The 13,931-nt window shown below is 34.9% G+C and overlaps 2 protein-coding genes across 3 annotated transcripts in view; one reads left to right on the top strand and one right to left on the bottom strand.

Annotated features, from left to right (window-relative positions):
• Positions 1–13,931, top strand: part of LOC126473610 (pre-mRNA-splicing factor ATP-dependent RNA helicase PRP16-like) — a 186,931-nt gene that overhangs the window by 95,376 nt on the left and 77,624 nt on the right. The gene's annotated exons all lie outside the window — the stretch shown is intronic.
• Positions 9–9,181, bottom strand: LOC126473611 (uncharacterized). Its single transcript, XM_050100782.1, has 6 exons — positions 9,126–9,181; positions 4,985–5,076; positions 3,514–3,672; positions 3,244–3,434; positions 3,073–3,162; positions 9–235 (listed from the first exon to the last, which is right to left on the bottom strand). The coding sequence occupies exons 1-6, from the start codon at positions 9,164–9,166 to the stop codon at positions 152–154; spliced, it is 657 nt and encodes a 218-aa protein (XP_049956739.1). The 5' UTR covers positions 9,167–9,181; the 3' UTR covers positions 9–151.

The raw sequence follows: 13,931 nt of genomic DNA, 5'->3' as shown, positions 1-13,931 counted from the left end.
ATTGATTCATCTGCAGTAGTAAAAAAAAATAGAAAATTAATACACCTAAGACAAAGTTGAATTGGATAGAAACTATATACAGGTGATATACAGATATGTACAAATGACATTAAATAAGATGAGAGATGAAAAAAATATTGTTACACATGATTCATTGTGTGTTGTGTCTCTTTCTCATAAACATCCACACACCAGCCGATGCAGACAAACTCCCCCACTTTGCGACATCAGACATCTGCAAATAAATAATTTTATGTTAAAAATTTGCTATGAAACCACACTTACATTGATGCAGTTTTTATTAATTAATATGTTTGTGCACTGTGTAGGAATTCATTTAGTTCAAATCATTTTGAGGCCTTAGTGTTTCATAATACAGGCATTGTAAGCAGAATAATTGTCTTGCTTGTATATAGATTATGTGAAATTAATGATGAGTCTGGAGGAGCAAGAACTGCATGCACATTCCTTGATGGACTTACTCTAACTAGGCAGCATCATTTCAGTGGATTTCATTATTCCATGTACAAATATTATTCCAAAAAGCAAACTTGCACATCTCTTTTGCTTCATAACATCTCATGTTTCTTAATTTTTCACACATATGTCCTAGAACAGCAGTTTTGTTTTCTTTTTTCTTGTTTTTCTCTTTACATTCCAGAGAGGTTTCTTTCTGTTTTATTAGTATGTTTCTTTTATCGTCAATCATCGCTGTTTCAGCAGAGGTAATACCTAGTATTTATAAGCTCAAAATGAAAATAAATCTGACATTTACCTGAACTGAGAATAGTGTTTCAATATTTGAACTGAGAATAGTGTTTCAATATTTGAAAGAAATTTCGAGTTTGTATTAACTAGCAATAATGAGGAATAGGTTCTTCTGCCCTTTTTTGTGACTTCTTACACATATGTCAAGCTGTCAAGAAGAGAGCAGAAAATGATGCAATGCAGACATTTGACTTCATGCCAAACACTGACCATTACTGAGCAACTTTGTTCAGCCATCAATAGTTACCTTTCCCATTTTGATATCATTTACGTAGATCAACACAGTATGCTAAAAGCATAACATTTAATGAAATGTCACTCGTAGTGCTTCAGTATTAAGTTTGCCGGTGAATTTTCCAAAATTTTGTGGAACTTGATTTAAAAAAAAAAAAAACCAAGGAAGCAGTTCATAGACAGTAGCAGAATTAAAATTAAAATAAAATTCAAATAAATATAATGTTGCAAAAGTGATGTTACTCCTTTGTGGGAGCAGCACAGAGAGTTATTGATGATACATAATTTTATAAGCAATGTATCTTATTACATCATAAACCTTGCGTAAAAGTACAGAAGCTGTTATAAAGAATCCCTAAAGTGGAAGATATGTGGTTCATGCACAGGGAAATTAAAAATATAAGCTAAACATTGAGTTACATATTCTTTTACATTGCTCAACCTAGATTATGGAGAAATTTTAATTAACATTGCAACACTTTGAACTCATCAATGCTTTAGCCCATTGAGCTTTGATGTAACACCTAAAAATAGAAAAGAACTCATTTTTCAAAAAGGATAGTACTCATCAAGAATAGCAAATCCTTCTAAAGACATTGTTACACTGTTTAATGTTAATTTTTAAAAATATTTATTTATGGAGTATGAGGAACTTATGTGATCTTGTAGAGTGTTGAAGAATGGAATGGGGAATAGGATGTGAAGTTACATACAGAGTTGTTTCTTGTGTGTAAAGCACTACCTCATTTAACAAGTCATTATTAAACTGAAGAAGAAAGACTTGAACTAAGTGTGACGCTGTACACATTTATTGTTCAAGAAACACTGCTTAATCACAAAATATTTGAATACTCCCTTTGTTTTGAAATATGTTTGTTGGTGGTTTCAGAGTTAAGTGATAGTAGGCTGCAGATACAAGTTTTTGGGATACAGCATGTGTTTGGTCCTACAGTTTTTGCTGATAGTACTGTGACATTCCCCTCTGAAAATACTTTCTATCTGTGAAAAACATCAAGTTGTATTGTGATCCGGATTTGACATTAAATTGTACATCTTTCTGTATCTGACTGTATGAACCAACTCTCAGCATAGAAGAAAGCAAGGGCATATTCTCCAGTAGGAACAACTATAGCAATGTGCAAAGGTGTTTCAACCTGTCTTTTCATTGAGTGCAGCTTCATTATCATAATTTCTTTTAAATTTATATATTTTTCACTTGTTAGGCTAATTTATACTGTAGGTTTAATAATAATTCATCGTATGTAATTTCAAAGAGAGTATTTCCCCTTTCTTATGTAATTTAAACAATACTATTGCCTTTTAATTGTTCAGCCAAAATTCAAGTCTTGCTTGTTTAAGGTATTCAGGTCTGATAACAATAAACAAAACAAAGCCACACTTCCTCTTAATCTGTACATTTTTTAGGTAAATGATTTTAATGTAAATTATTCTACATTTTTGGTCCATTTCAAGTACTTGTGTAATAATACGTGCTCAGCTGTCTTTTATTCAAGCTGTCTAACATGTACACCCTTGTAAGACCTATCATCACTGAACTTGCAATTCTCAGAAATCTAAAAATGACAGAGATAATAACTTTGAAGATCACAGTCTTGTATATTACAAAAAAACTGTAGCAAATATGCAGACCCTGTTGTTACACGAATAACAACGAGTTTGTGGAGTACACTGATTTTTCTCAATTTGGAGTCATTTATTTGGTTTTAAATTTTTGTACACTGCAATGTGCTGTAGGTCTGAAGAGGTTAAACTCTTAATGTTAACTTAAATAAGTCTTTACTGTTTGACAGAGGACATTTTTAGGGTGATATAGAAGCAAAATTTGTCTCATAAATATGTCAAATTAATCACTGGTGATAAAGTGAAACTTTAAACCTCTTTTAACTCGCTCAGATTTAAAGGTAGAGATCTCTCTCTCTTCTTTTTTTTTATGTTCCGAATTTAATCTTGAACATAAAAATTACACTCAAAACCCAAAATTTTTGACATGAGGTCCTTTTTGCTTTCCATCTCACAAATAATGAACTTAATTAAAATAAAATTTCATACCTGTCGTTTGTCTGTCAGTTTTTCTCCATGTCGACACCAGAATGCAAAGTGTTCAGAATTATGCCACTTTCTGCTTTTGTGTTGAAGTGCCTGTAAAAATAAATAATATTAGAAATTTATTCTTAACCTGCTATCATTTGTAGCAATTTTTTTGTAACAGTTTTATATTACATGTTCCACTCGTTGGACAACTTCTTCCTCACTATGATGCTGATGTGTTTTGTCACTGCTGTTGTTTATTCTGATCTGTGAACCTTCAGTCCAAAAGTTTTCCAGTGGTTCCCGTACTATTTTACCCATTACATTTGGTTCATTTGATGGCTTATAATATGCAACTTCTATTTTGTTTCCATCTTTGGTCTCTGTCAAATGAAAATTTTATCAGATAGCACTTAAATATAATACTAAAAGTGCAAAAACCAAATTATGTATATCACTTACTTGTTTTTATGCCAATACCCCATATATGTAAGGTGTCATTTTGCACTTCTATAATGTCACCACTTTCCATAACATTGCAGAAGACCCTTTTTTCATCACCTGATAGCCATTTAGATGTAGTCCTCACTGTGAACTTCATGGTTGACACTTTCCCGGTACCTGCACAAGTCATGTATCAAATTTCAGAGTGGACTGTGACTTCTAACACACCTATCACAAAAGACAGGCTATTGGTTCGGACCGGCTGACAAGCCTCTGTTATCAGGGAAGTGGTATATCTTATCTCTTACCCACACAACACAAGATTACCTCAATATTGCGTTATATCTAAAAGCAAAGAAAACTGCGACTTAATTAATGTGAAAAAGAACATGTGTCTTGCCATAGTAAACATCATTTTAAGCTCTAAAGTATGCAAACACAATTGGCTGCTTCATTTATAAGGATTTTAATTGTCCCAGTTGTCTGTTCCCATCGCATCATTGTGATTTATCATGCTAATAATCCATGGAATTAACTGACAAGAATAGGTTGCATACTTTGTAGCCATGTACACTTTACTAACTACAAATAGTTTTCGAGCATTCCAGTAATAATTTGCCACTTTACAAAACACAGAATGTTATATATTTGCCACTTTTTCCTCCTCCTGAGTGTGCTTATTGTATTGATAGTCATGTTAGTGTCTTTAACAATAATCGTGTAACAAGAGCATTGCATTTTTTATTTGATGCTGTAATGTATTTTCTTTAATTAAGCATTGAACAACTGAAGCCTTTTTATCATACATTTGTCAGTGATGTACAGTTACCAGAAAATTAGCCACTGCAGTGTTCACAAAAAACAATATATACACACACAATAATGATATGAATGTTTCCCTATTTTTTATTTATATATATAATAGCGGGAAACATTCCATACGGTCCTTAAATATGTCTGCTTGTGTCTGTATATGTGTGGATGGATATGTGTGTATGTGAGTGCATACCCGTCCTTTTTTCCCTCTAAGGTAAGTCTTTCCGCTCCCGGGATTGGAATGACTCCTTACCCTCTCCCTTAAAACCCACTTCCTTTCGTCTTTCCCTCTCCTTCCCTCTTTCCTGATGAGGCAACAGTTTGTTGCGAATGCTTGAATTTTGTGTGTATGTATGTGTCTGTTTGTGTTTCTATCGACCTGCCAGCGCTTTCGTATGGTAAGTCACATCATCTTTGTTTTTATATATATATATATATATATATATATATATATATATATATATATATATATAGAGAGAGAGAGAGAGAGAGAGAGAGAGAGAGAGAGAGAGAGAGAGAGAGAGAGAGAGAGGGAAACATTCCACGTAGGAAAAAGTTTGTTTGTGTGTCTGTCGACCTGCCAGCACTTTCATATATATATGCACTGTACACAGAGCACCCCTATTGTAGTAGATTATAATAATGTTGCTATGTATTTATGAAAATAGCTCACCATTCATTTTTGTGGTCTTTTGTTTTCCTTTCCCTCCCATATTATTTTGTGTTCTTCCTTTTTTTGACTGAGGCAGTGCTGTGAAGGCAAACCTGCAAGAGAAAAATGTATAAGGTACTGTACACAAACAGTCCTGAAAACAACTGGTAGCCGTCATGCGTCGCAGTTCTCTCTGCCACTCAACCTAGTTAACATCACTTAACTCAGACACTCTAACAGAGAGGGCAAACATAACACTACATCTGTTACCTTCGAAGCTGCTAGCTGAATGAGAACTACATATCTCTTAGCATTCTATTTTCTGAATATTTGTTGTACATGCTGTAAATTACATTATTTAACAGAGTTCTATGTATCCTCATTTAATGTTGCCATTAAAAACAACTTTTTGAAAAAGTGCAATATGATTCCTTAGACACTATTTTGGAAACACTTTCCTACATTGTGAATTTGTAGACTGTTAAAATTGTTATATTTAATCCAATTAATTTTTCCAATGTTTACTTGGTTTGTCTTGGGGTGATACAGCTTACATAGTACTTTACACAGAAGTCAAGAAAAAATGTAGCCAGTTCAGAACATTCTGACAGTGTTGTAACTTACATATATATGTCCATGGTTAGTTCCACTGATAAACTGTAGTGTCTGTAATGATAAATTTATTGCTACTGGATGAACACAAGACAAAAGTTTTCAATTAAACTGAAGCTAAAGACAAGTTGTCTTAATGCAGCCGCACATCTCAAAACCTGCTCTATCAATGAAGGTGTGTATTTAAGCAGATAGTAAAACTGAGATATCATAAACCGCCATGCATCAGATAACAGGATGCTATCTTAACTTTATAATCTGTACCTTCTAAGCGGAATTTAAGTATGTCATATCTTCTGTGTGTTTCGGGATAATCACCTTAGTCTTGTGATAGTGGTCTTGCACTTAAACTCATATTATAAGAACTGTATATATGTTCTTTTCTGAAATTATTTAAAAACTAGAAACTGAACATTAATTTGTATAATTTCAATGAAAATTTGAAAAATCTTTTTAGATGTATATTTTTTATTATATTCTGTATTGTATTTTGGATAACTAAATAACATGCATTTTTGTCTCTTTGTCTAATTAAAATTCAGACAGTTAATTAATTCAGTTGCATCAATCATTGTTCATATCTCACATTTTCCTTCTACATAAGTGATGCAGTTGTTGCTTGTACAGCACAGCCAAGAACTTACAGTATTAACTTCTATGCAAATCATTTAGTGCATACCTCTTAATAACTGTTTTTAGGTAAGGGTAATCTTTCTAAGTTCCAACAGTTACAGATCACATATCATGTGTACTATGTATACTAGAAAAGACTTTTTTCCTATTTCCAAAATATAAAAGTCAAATATGAAGTTTTTTTAAAGTACTTGCTTAGAATCTGGTAAGAAAACAAAACTCAGAGCAAGTACCATGAAACAGATTAAAAAAGATGTAAAATCTCAGGCTGTAAGAAAATTCAGATCTTTTATAGCAAATTACTTGATTTCTTTGTTTTTGCTTGATCTTAAAAGGCTTATTCTTGTTTGGTCAGATTATAAATAGGTACCTGTTTCCATCCAGCATAGACTATCTCATTATTTCCAAATAATAATTTCCATAAACAATTACATATTAGTTTATTAATACTGCCCAGTTCATTTTAATATTTAACATCTCATCCTCAGGTACATGTGGTGTGCAGCATACGGGTTAACGTGATGTAGGTGAAGTTAGAGGTCGTACCAAACACCTTAGCTTTGTGCAGGAATGCGTTGTTGTCCTGAGAGCTGAGCGATTCCATTTCTTTGTTCTCAAGAGGTGGCCTTCTCAGTTGATTGTTGCTTGTCAGCCTGTGTATTTAAAAAGTTCTCATTGCTAATTCTTTGCTACATAGTATGGCACCAAAGTCTTACCACACCTTAGTTGCTGGGAAAGATCTTTATAACTTGGCATATGTTATTGTATGCAATGCCATCAAATTTATGTTGGAAGGTGCAAATGAGGGAGCAAAAATCTCATTGAGATAAAGAGAATACAAAGAGGGTTGGGGGAACATGACTACAAGTCCTTCCCAAGGTTTCACTAATTCAGGAAAGTTGCCAAAGAAGGAGGAAAAAAAAGTATATTTAAATAATTTTGACCTAGGATGTCATGACTGCCCCGTAATTTGTGTGGGACAGATATTTTTCATTTCACATTTTCAGTATCATAGCAAGTGACATTTTCCATTACACTAAATTTTTCCCCCTCTTTTGTTTTATGAAATTTCCCTCTGGTAGTGTGTGATTGGACTTTGTTTTGCTTTGGTTGAACCTTTGTATGACTATTTCTTTTTTGGCTCTTGAGAACTATTGACTTTGAACATTTATGTTGATCGAATTATTATTCGTACTGACATAACATGTTAATACAGTCATTTACATATTCACTAGTTGCAGCTTACAAGTTATGCTAAATACGAGTTTGTACATGGGATTCAGATGTCAAACTGCAGTTTATCATTCTGCAATATTCCTGCCTGTGTCGGTTGGGATTCCACTACTGTCATGGAGTTGATGGGTACTGCAGGGCCAGACTCAGTGCCGGGCAGAATCTCAGTGTCACCACTAACTAGTGCCGTATAGGACAGTCATATTGTTTGCCAGACAGTGCGGGGTATAAAGCCACATCACCTACCTGGAGTCAGGAACTGGACTCATTTGCAGCAAGACAAGTATCCACACGGACAATGCAGCAGTGTCTGGAGCACCACAATCCGTCAGTGCGGTGATCATTGTTGTAGTATGGCAGCAGAGAGAAATGTGCCGACAGTATTGCACCCGACAACAACATTGTACTCAGGAATGGGACCACACAGTCCTTACACATAAGTCCTCGTTCTGCATACAACCTCTCGAGTGACATAATCATGTGTGAAAGCTCTGAGGGGAACTAATGCATAAGGGTCTAACACAACACTAGACTGCACAGTGCCTGTGCCATCTTTGCCTGTCTTGGTGCACAGAGTGTTCAGCTGTTGGCCTGGCCGGCACATTCTCCAGGTCACACACCCATCTGAAACATCTGTTCTTAGGTTGCTGAGAGACTCACACATCGTCACTCACCAGCTGATTTGTGGACTCTTGTCATAAAGGTGGATCAGTGTGAAATGTCACACCCTTATGTGTAATCCCAGCTCAGTCCAAATGAGTGCCCAGCCAGGTTACAGCGTTGTGTGTGTGTGTGTGTGTGTGTGTGTGTGTGTATGTGTGTTGTGCTAAATTTCACACACCTTGTAACACTCCCCCCCCCCCCTTTCCCTCCCACCCAATTTACTCATGTTACTTTCCTACTATGTTGCATACATATAATTTTCAAAATTTTGTTATTTGCCTTCCTTCCTTATGTTGCAGTTTTAATGGCCAGCAGTTTACTTACATGGCATCAGATATTTTTAATGATGCAAGTATTTTTCAAGGTAAATTTTATCGCTGTGGTCACAGAAATAGGTTTCATAGCAGGTGCAACTTGTTAGAATGAGGTTTTATTTGTCATTTTACTTATATCAGAAATATCATATCCTTAAGAACAAGATTTCCTTACAAAGAGTTTCATTGGTGTTAGTTTCTTTCAGAATTTTGTGAAGAAACACATCTTAAACACATTGCTTTTGTTACTTCAGTTTTATTTGTACAAGCAACATATTGTTAACGACAGAAGCTAATTGTAAAAACAAGTCTGTTCCAGTACTTAGATCATCTGTCTAATATGCAACAAGCAGAATTAGTTCTTTATGCAGATGACACTAGTATTGCAATTAGTTCAAGGATACATACAGCAACAGAAGAAATGGTATCATTGTTCTTAAAACTACAGTTGACTGGTTTCTGCGAATGGTCTCGTCCTCTGTTTTAAAAAGGCACTGCATATTCAGCTCCGCACTTGTAGGGGCACTACACCAGTTATAAGTTAAGACATGGTGAAGAATTAATAAAAGGGGTGGAAACTTCAAAATTTTTAGGTGTCCATTTTGATGGAAATTTAAATTGAAAGCAGCAGATTTTGGAACTCCTAAAACAACATAGTTCAATCATTTGCTCAAAAACACACTGTAAGAATAATATATGGTGCTCACCTGTGATTGTCTTGTAGACATCTGTCTAAGAAGTAGAGCATTCCGACTACTACTTCACCATATACCTATTCCCTCATGAAGTTTGTTGACAATGGCCCACTAGAGTTCAAAAGGAAGAATGATACATAATTACAATACCAGAAGGAAAAGTTACATTCGTTTCTCCTCATTAAGGTTGTCTTTAGCACAAAAAGCAGTGCACAAAGCTAGAACTAAAATTTTTGATCGTGTATCCAATGATATAAAATGTCTGACAGACAGCAAAGTAAAATTTGAACACGAACTAGAGAAGTTTCTCCTTGTCAACTCCTTCTATTCCATTGTAATGTGTATTCTATTGTAATGTGTAAAAGGTGGTGTTCTGGAACTACTAACTCATATCTGTATATTTAAAAAATAAAATCTCATAAATATTCAACATGTAGCCATATTTACAAAATTTACAAATTAATTTGTTGTTTCAATGTGAAATAGATTAGATTAGATTTACTTTCATTCCAATTGATCCGTAGTGAGGAGGTCCTCCAGGATGTGGAACATGTCAGAAAAACAACAATACATGACAAATATTTAAACTAAAACAAATAAGCTAATGTACCGTTCCACAGGTCCCAAGTGGAATGATCGTCATTTTTTAATGAACACTAAGAGTCATTTTACAAATACTATTGCACTGAATTTAAAATAAAAAAGTTTTATATTTATTTATAAGGTAAGAAACATGTAATACAACTACTGTAATACTTATTTACAATGAACACATTACTGCACTGAAATGGTGCAGAAGTTAGATTATACTTACACACACACACACACACACACACACACACACACACACAAATTTTCAGTGAACACATTACTGCACTGAAATTGTGCAGAAGTTATGTTGTACTTATATACAAATCAGTTGGTTTTCCTCAGAAATTCATCAATGGAGTAGAAGGAGTTGGCCACCAATAAATCCTTTAGGCTTCTCTTAAACTGAATTTCATTGGTTGTTAAGCTTTTTATGGCTGCTGGCAAGTTATTGAAAATGTGTGTTCCTGAATAATGCACACCTTTTTGTACAAGACTAAGTGACTTTAAATCCTTGTGAAGATTATTCTTATTTCTAGTATTGATTCCATGAATTGAGCTGTTGGTTTGAAAAAGTGATATATTTTTAATGACAAATTTCATTAAGGAATAAATATATTGGGAAGCTGTAGTTAGTATCCCTAGTTCCCTAAACAGGCTTCTGCAGGATGTTCTTGAGTTCACACCACATATAATTCTTACTGCACGTTTTTGTGCCCGGAAAACTTTAGCTTGGCTTGATGAATTACCCCAGAAAATAATCCCATATGACATTATGGAATGAAAGTAAGCATAGTATGCCAGCTTTTTCATTTTTATATCCCCTATGTCTGACAAAATTCGCATTGCAAACAGAGATTTGTTAAGACGCTTCAGCAGTTCTGTGGTGTGCTCCTCCCAGTTGAATTTATTATCAAGCTGTAATCCCAAGAATTTAACACCGTCCACTTCTTCTATCTTCTTGTCATCATATGTTAGACATATACTCTTGGGACACCCCTTACAAGTTCTGAACTGCATGTAGTGTGTTTTTTCAAAGTTTAGTGACAAAGAATTGGCTAGGAACCAGTGATTAATGTCTACAAATATTTTATTGGCTGATCTTTCTAAGACTACACTTGATTTGCTATTTATTGCAATGTTTGTATCATCAGCAAACAAAACAAACTTGGCATCTGGTAATGTTACTGATGAAAGGTCATTGATATAAACAAGAAAAAGTAAGGGCCCCAAAATGGAACCTTGTGGGACCCCACATGTAATTAGTTCCCAGTTGGATGATGCCTGATAGCTTGATACATGTCTCTTTCCTAATAACACCCTTTGTTTCCTGCCAGAGATATAAGATTTGAACCATTTTGCAGCATTTCCTGTTACACTATAATATTCTAGTTTACTTAAAAGGATATTGTGATTTACACAGTCAAATGCCTTTGACAGATCACAAAATATACCAGTTGCCTGCAATTTTTTGTCTAATGAATTAAGTACATTTTCACTGTAAGTGTAGATAGCCTTCTCAATATCAGAACCTTTTAGAAATCCAAACTGTGACTTTGACAGTATGTTATTTGAGATAAGATGGTTATAAAGACGACTGTACATTACTTTTTCGAAAATTTTTGAGAATGCTGGCAACAGTGAAATTGGACGGAAATTTGATGCTATTTCTTTATCTCCCTTCTTAAACAGTGGCTTAACTTCAGCATATTTCAGCCATTCGGGAAATATTCCACTGATAAACGACTGGTTACACAGATAGCTTAATATGTTACTTAGCTCAGAATCACATTCTTTAATTAACTTTGTTGATATTTCATCATACCCACTAGATGTTTTTGATTTTAAAGATTTTATGATGGACATTATTTCTGTTGGGGTAGTGAGGGTCAAATTCATATTATGGAAGTTACTTGAAATGTCTGGTCTAAGGTAATCCATAGCAGCATCTACCGAACCTGACAACCCCATCTTTTCAGTAACAGTTATAAAATGTTTGTTAAAAAGTTCTGCAACACTATACACATCTGTCACCAATGCATCATTTACTCTTAATGCTATTTGTTCCTCTTCATGTCTGGTTCTACCGGTCTCCTCCTTCACTATATCCCATATTGTCTTTATTTTGTTATCTGATATGACTATCTTTTCCTTGTAATATATTTGCTTTGACATCCGTATTACAGTCTTTAATATTTTGCAGTATTTCTTATAATGTGCTATAGCATCAACATTGGAAATGTTTCGGATTGACAGATACAGTTTTCTTTTTGTTTTACAAGATACCCCTATTCCTCGAGTAATCCATGGCTTCTTTGTAGACTTTGCTCTAACCTTGGTAAGTTTTGGGGGAAAGCAGTGTTCAAATAAGGTAAGCACTTTATTAGCAAAAATGTTATATTTTTCATTCATGCCATGAGCACTGTAAACATCAGTCCAGTGAATGTCTCTGAGGAGTGTCCTAAAATAATCAATTTTTGGCTTACTGATTACCCTCTTGAGCTCAGATTTAACAGATTTTATATCCTGTTCAGTATTAACATTTAACAGAAGGAACTGCATGTCATGGTCTGAGAGGCCATTGACTATTGGTTTTGTAATATAATTTTGTTCATTTGACTTTTCTATAAAGATATTATCAATGGCTGTTTGTGAGCAAGTGGTTATCCTAGTGGGGAACTTTACTGTGGGAATTAAGTTGAATGATAGTGTTACTAACTCAAATAGGTTCTTATTGGGAGAGTCTTTAAGGAAATCTACATTGAAATCACCAGCAACCACTCGTTCCACATCATTACAATTTATCGTGCAGAATGATCTGTGGAACATGAAACTCACAATTTATCGTGCAGAATGATCTGTGGAACATGAAACTCACCAACACTCTCACCCAGGAATTTACCCAGATATGATAACATAGTATCTTTCGCCTCCTGTGTAACCTCCATAACTTGACAGATTTTTTTTCCCCACCATTCCTGTGCTGCAAGAAAAGAAGCAATAGTTTTTAAACATTCATAATTAAAACTTTTAGTTCTCAAAACAGATTGCTGTGGTGGAAGCACTAAGAAATGGCCATGTTGTAATAGAACTAATAGACAATCTTTCTGTGTCAAGAAATGTTTGTGATGGATTTTATTCATATCTTCAGTCACAAGCTATGGCATTATGATTGCCAAAACTTTTTGGGACAGTATTTGCAAGCAGTTCTTTCCTTTGCACAGACTATTTCATTATAAAATCTCAAGCTAGCACCCATTGTCATAACTAAATCCTCCATCATTTCAATTTTCTCTTTATATGTCCACAGGGTATAGGCCATTTCCACTCTAGAAATACAGCGATTGCAGGGATAAGGAACACATGCCACTCTAGTCATCACTGTTACTTTACAGTGTAATGGAAGCATGATATCCTTGCTAGCAACCCTTTGAGGGTGTTCAGGGTGTATACGACCCGGGAGATCCGGGAAAAACCCGGGAATTTTTTCATCCGGGAGAAAACCGGAAAAAACCCGGAATATTTTTAGAATTCCGGGAATTTTTCGTTGTTTTAGTTTTCAGTTAAATTTTTGTAATTTTGACTGGTAAGAACCGATACTCTAACAAAGGATATTACTGTATCCCGCTACTGCAGAATAATACTTCAACAATAAAACATAAACGATAGAAACGAAAATAACTTAAATTGCAAAGGAAATGCGCCATGTACAACGACGACAAACGGTGCTCATGCAAGCGTCTCCCAATTGAAAATGTGTCAAAGGCTTTAGGAAGACCATGCAGTGCTTCATGACAACAAATTGCCTCCAATGAGCGTGAAGTCGCAACTGTTTACATTCGATTTGTTTTAGCAGCTACGCGTGGGCTCATGCGCATGCGCAGTTGAGTCACGTTTGGGTAGTAGATTCTCCCGCTTCTGGCTACAGGGATGTGGCTGTTGGCTGTGCAAGCAGTCGCAGCAAGCAGCTAGATGCTACCGGGAAAAGGGGGCGCCAAATTCATATTCTTGAGGGAAAAAAAACTTGTTTCACAAAGGGCCTAGCATCCAGCGCACGTTTGTCTATCGATTATTCACATGATTTTGAACTCATTTTAAGTTGATTTCTGAATTAATCATAAGTTGACTTTTGAATATTACGGTGTATTAATAATTTTTACTTATGGACCGCCTGACAGCAACTGAATAAAAAGCTTTAAAACAAGCGTTCAGTTCATAGTGTTGTGGAAT

The sequence above is a fragment of the Schistocerca serialis genome, chromosome 4, assembly GCF_023864345.2.
Source record: "Schistocerca serialis cubense isolate TAMUIC-IGC-003099 chromosome 4, iqSchSeri2.2, whole genome shotgun sequence".
Classification (NCBI taxonomy): Eukaryota; Metazoa; Arthropoda; class Insecta; order Orthoptera; family Acrididae; genus Schistocerca; species Schistocerca serialis.
The sequence above is the reverse complement of the archived record's forward strand: the minus strand, read 5'-3'. Positions and strand labels throughout refer to the sequence as shown.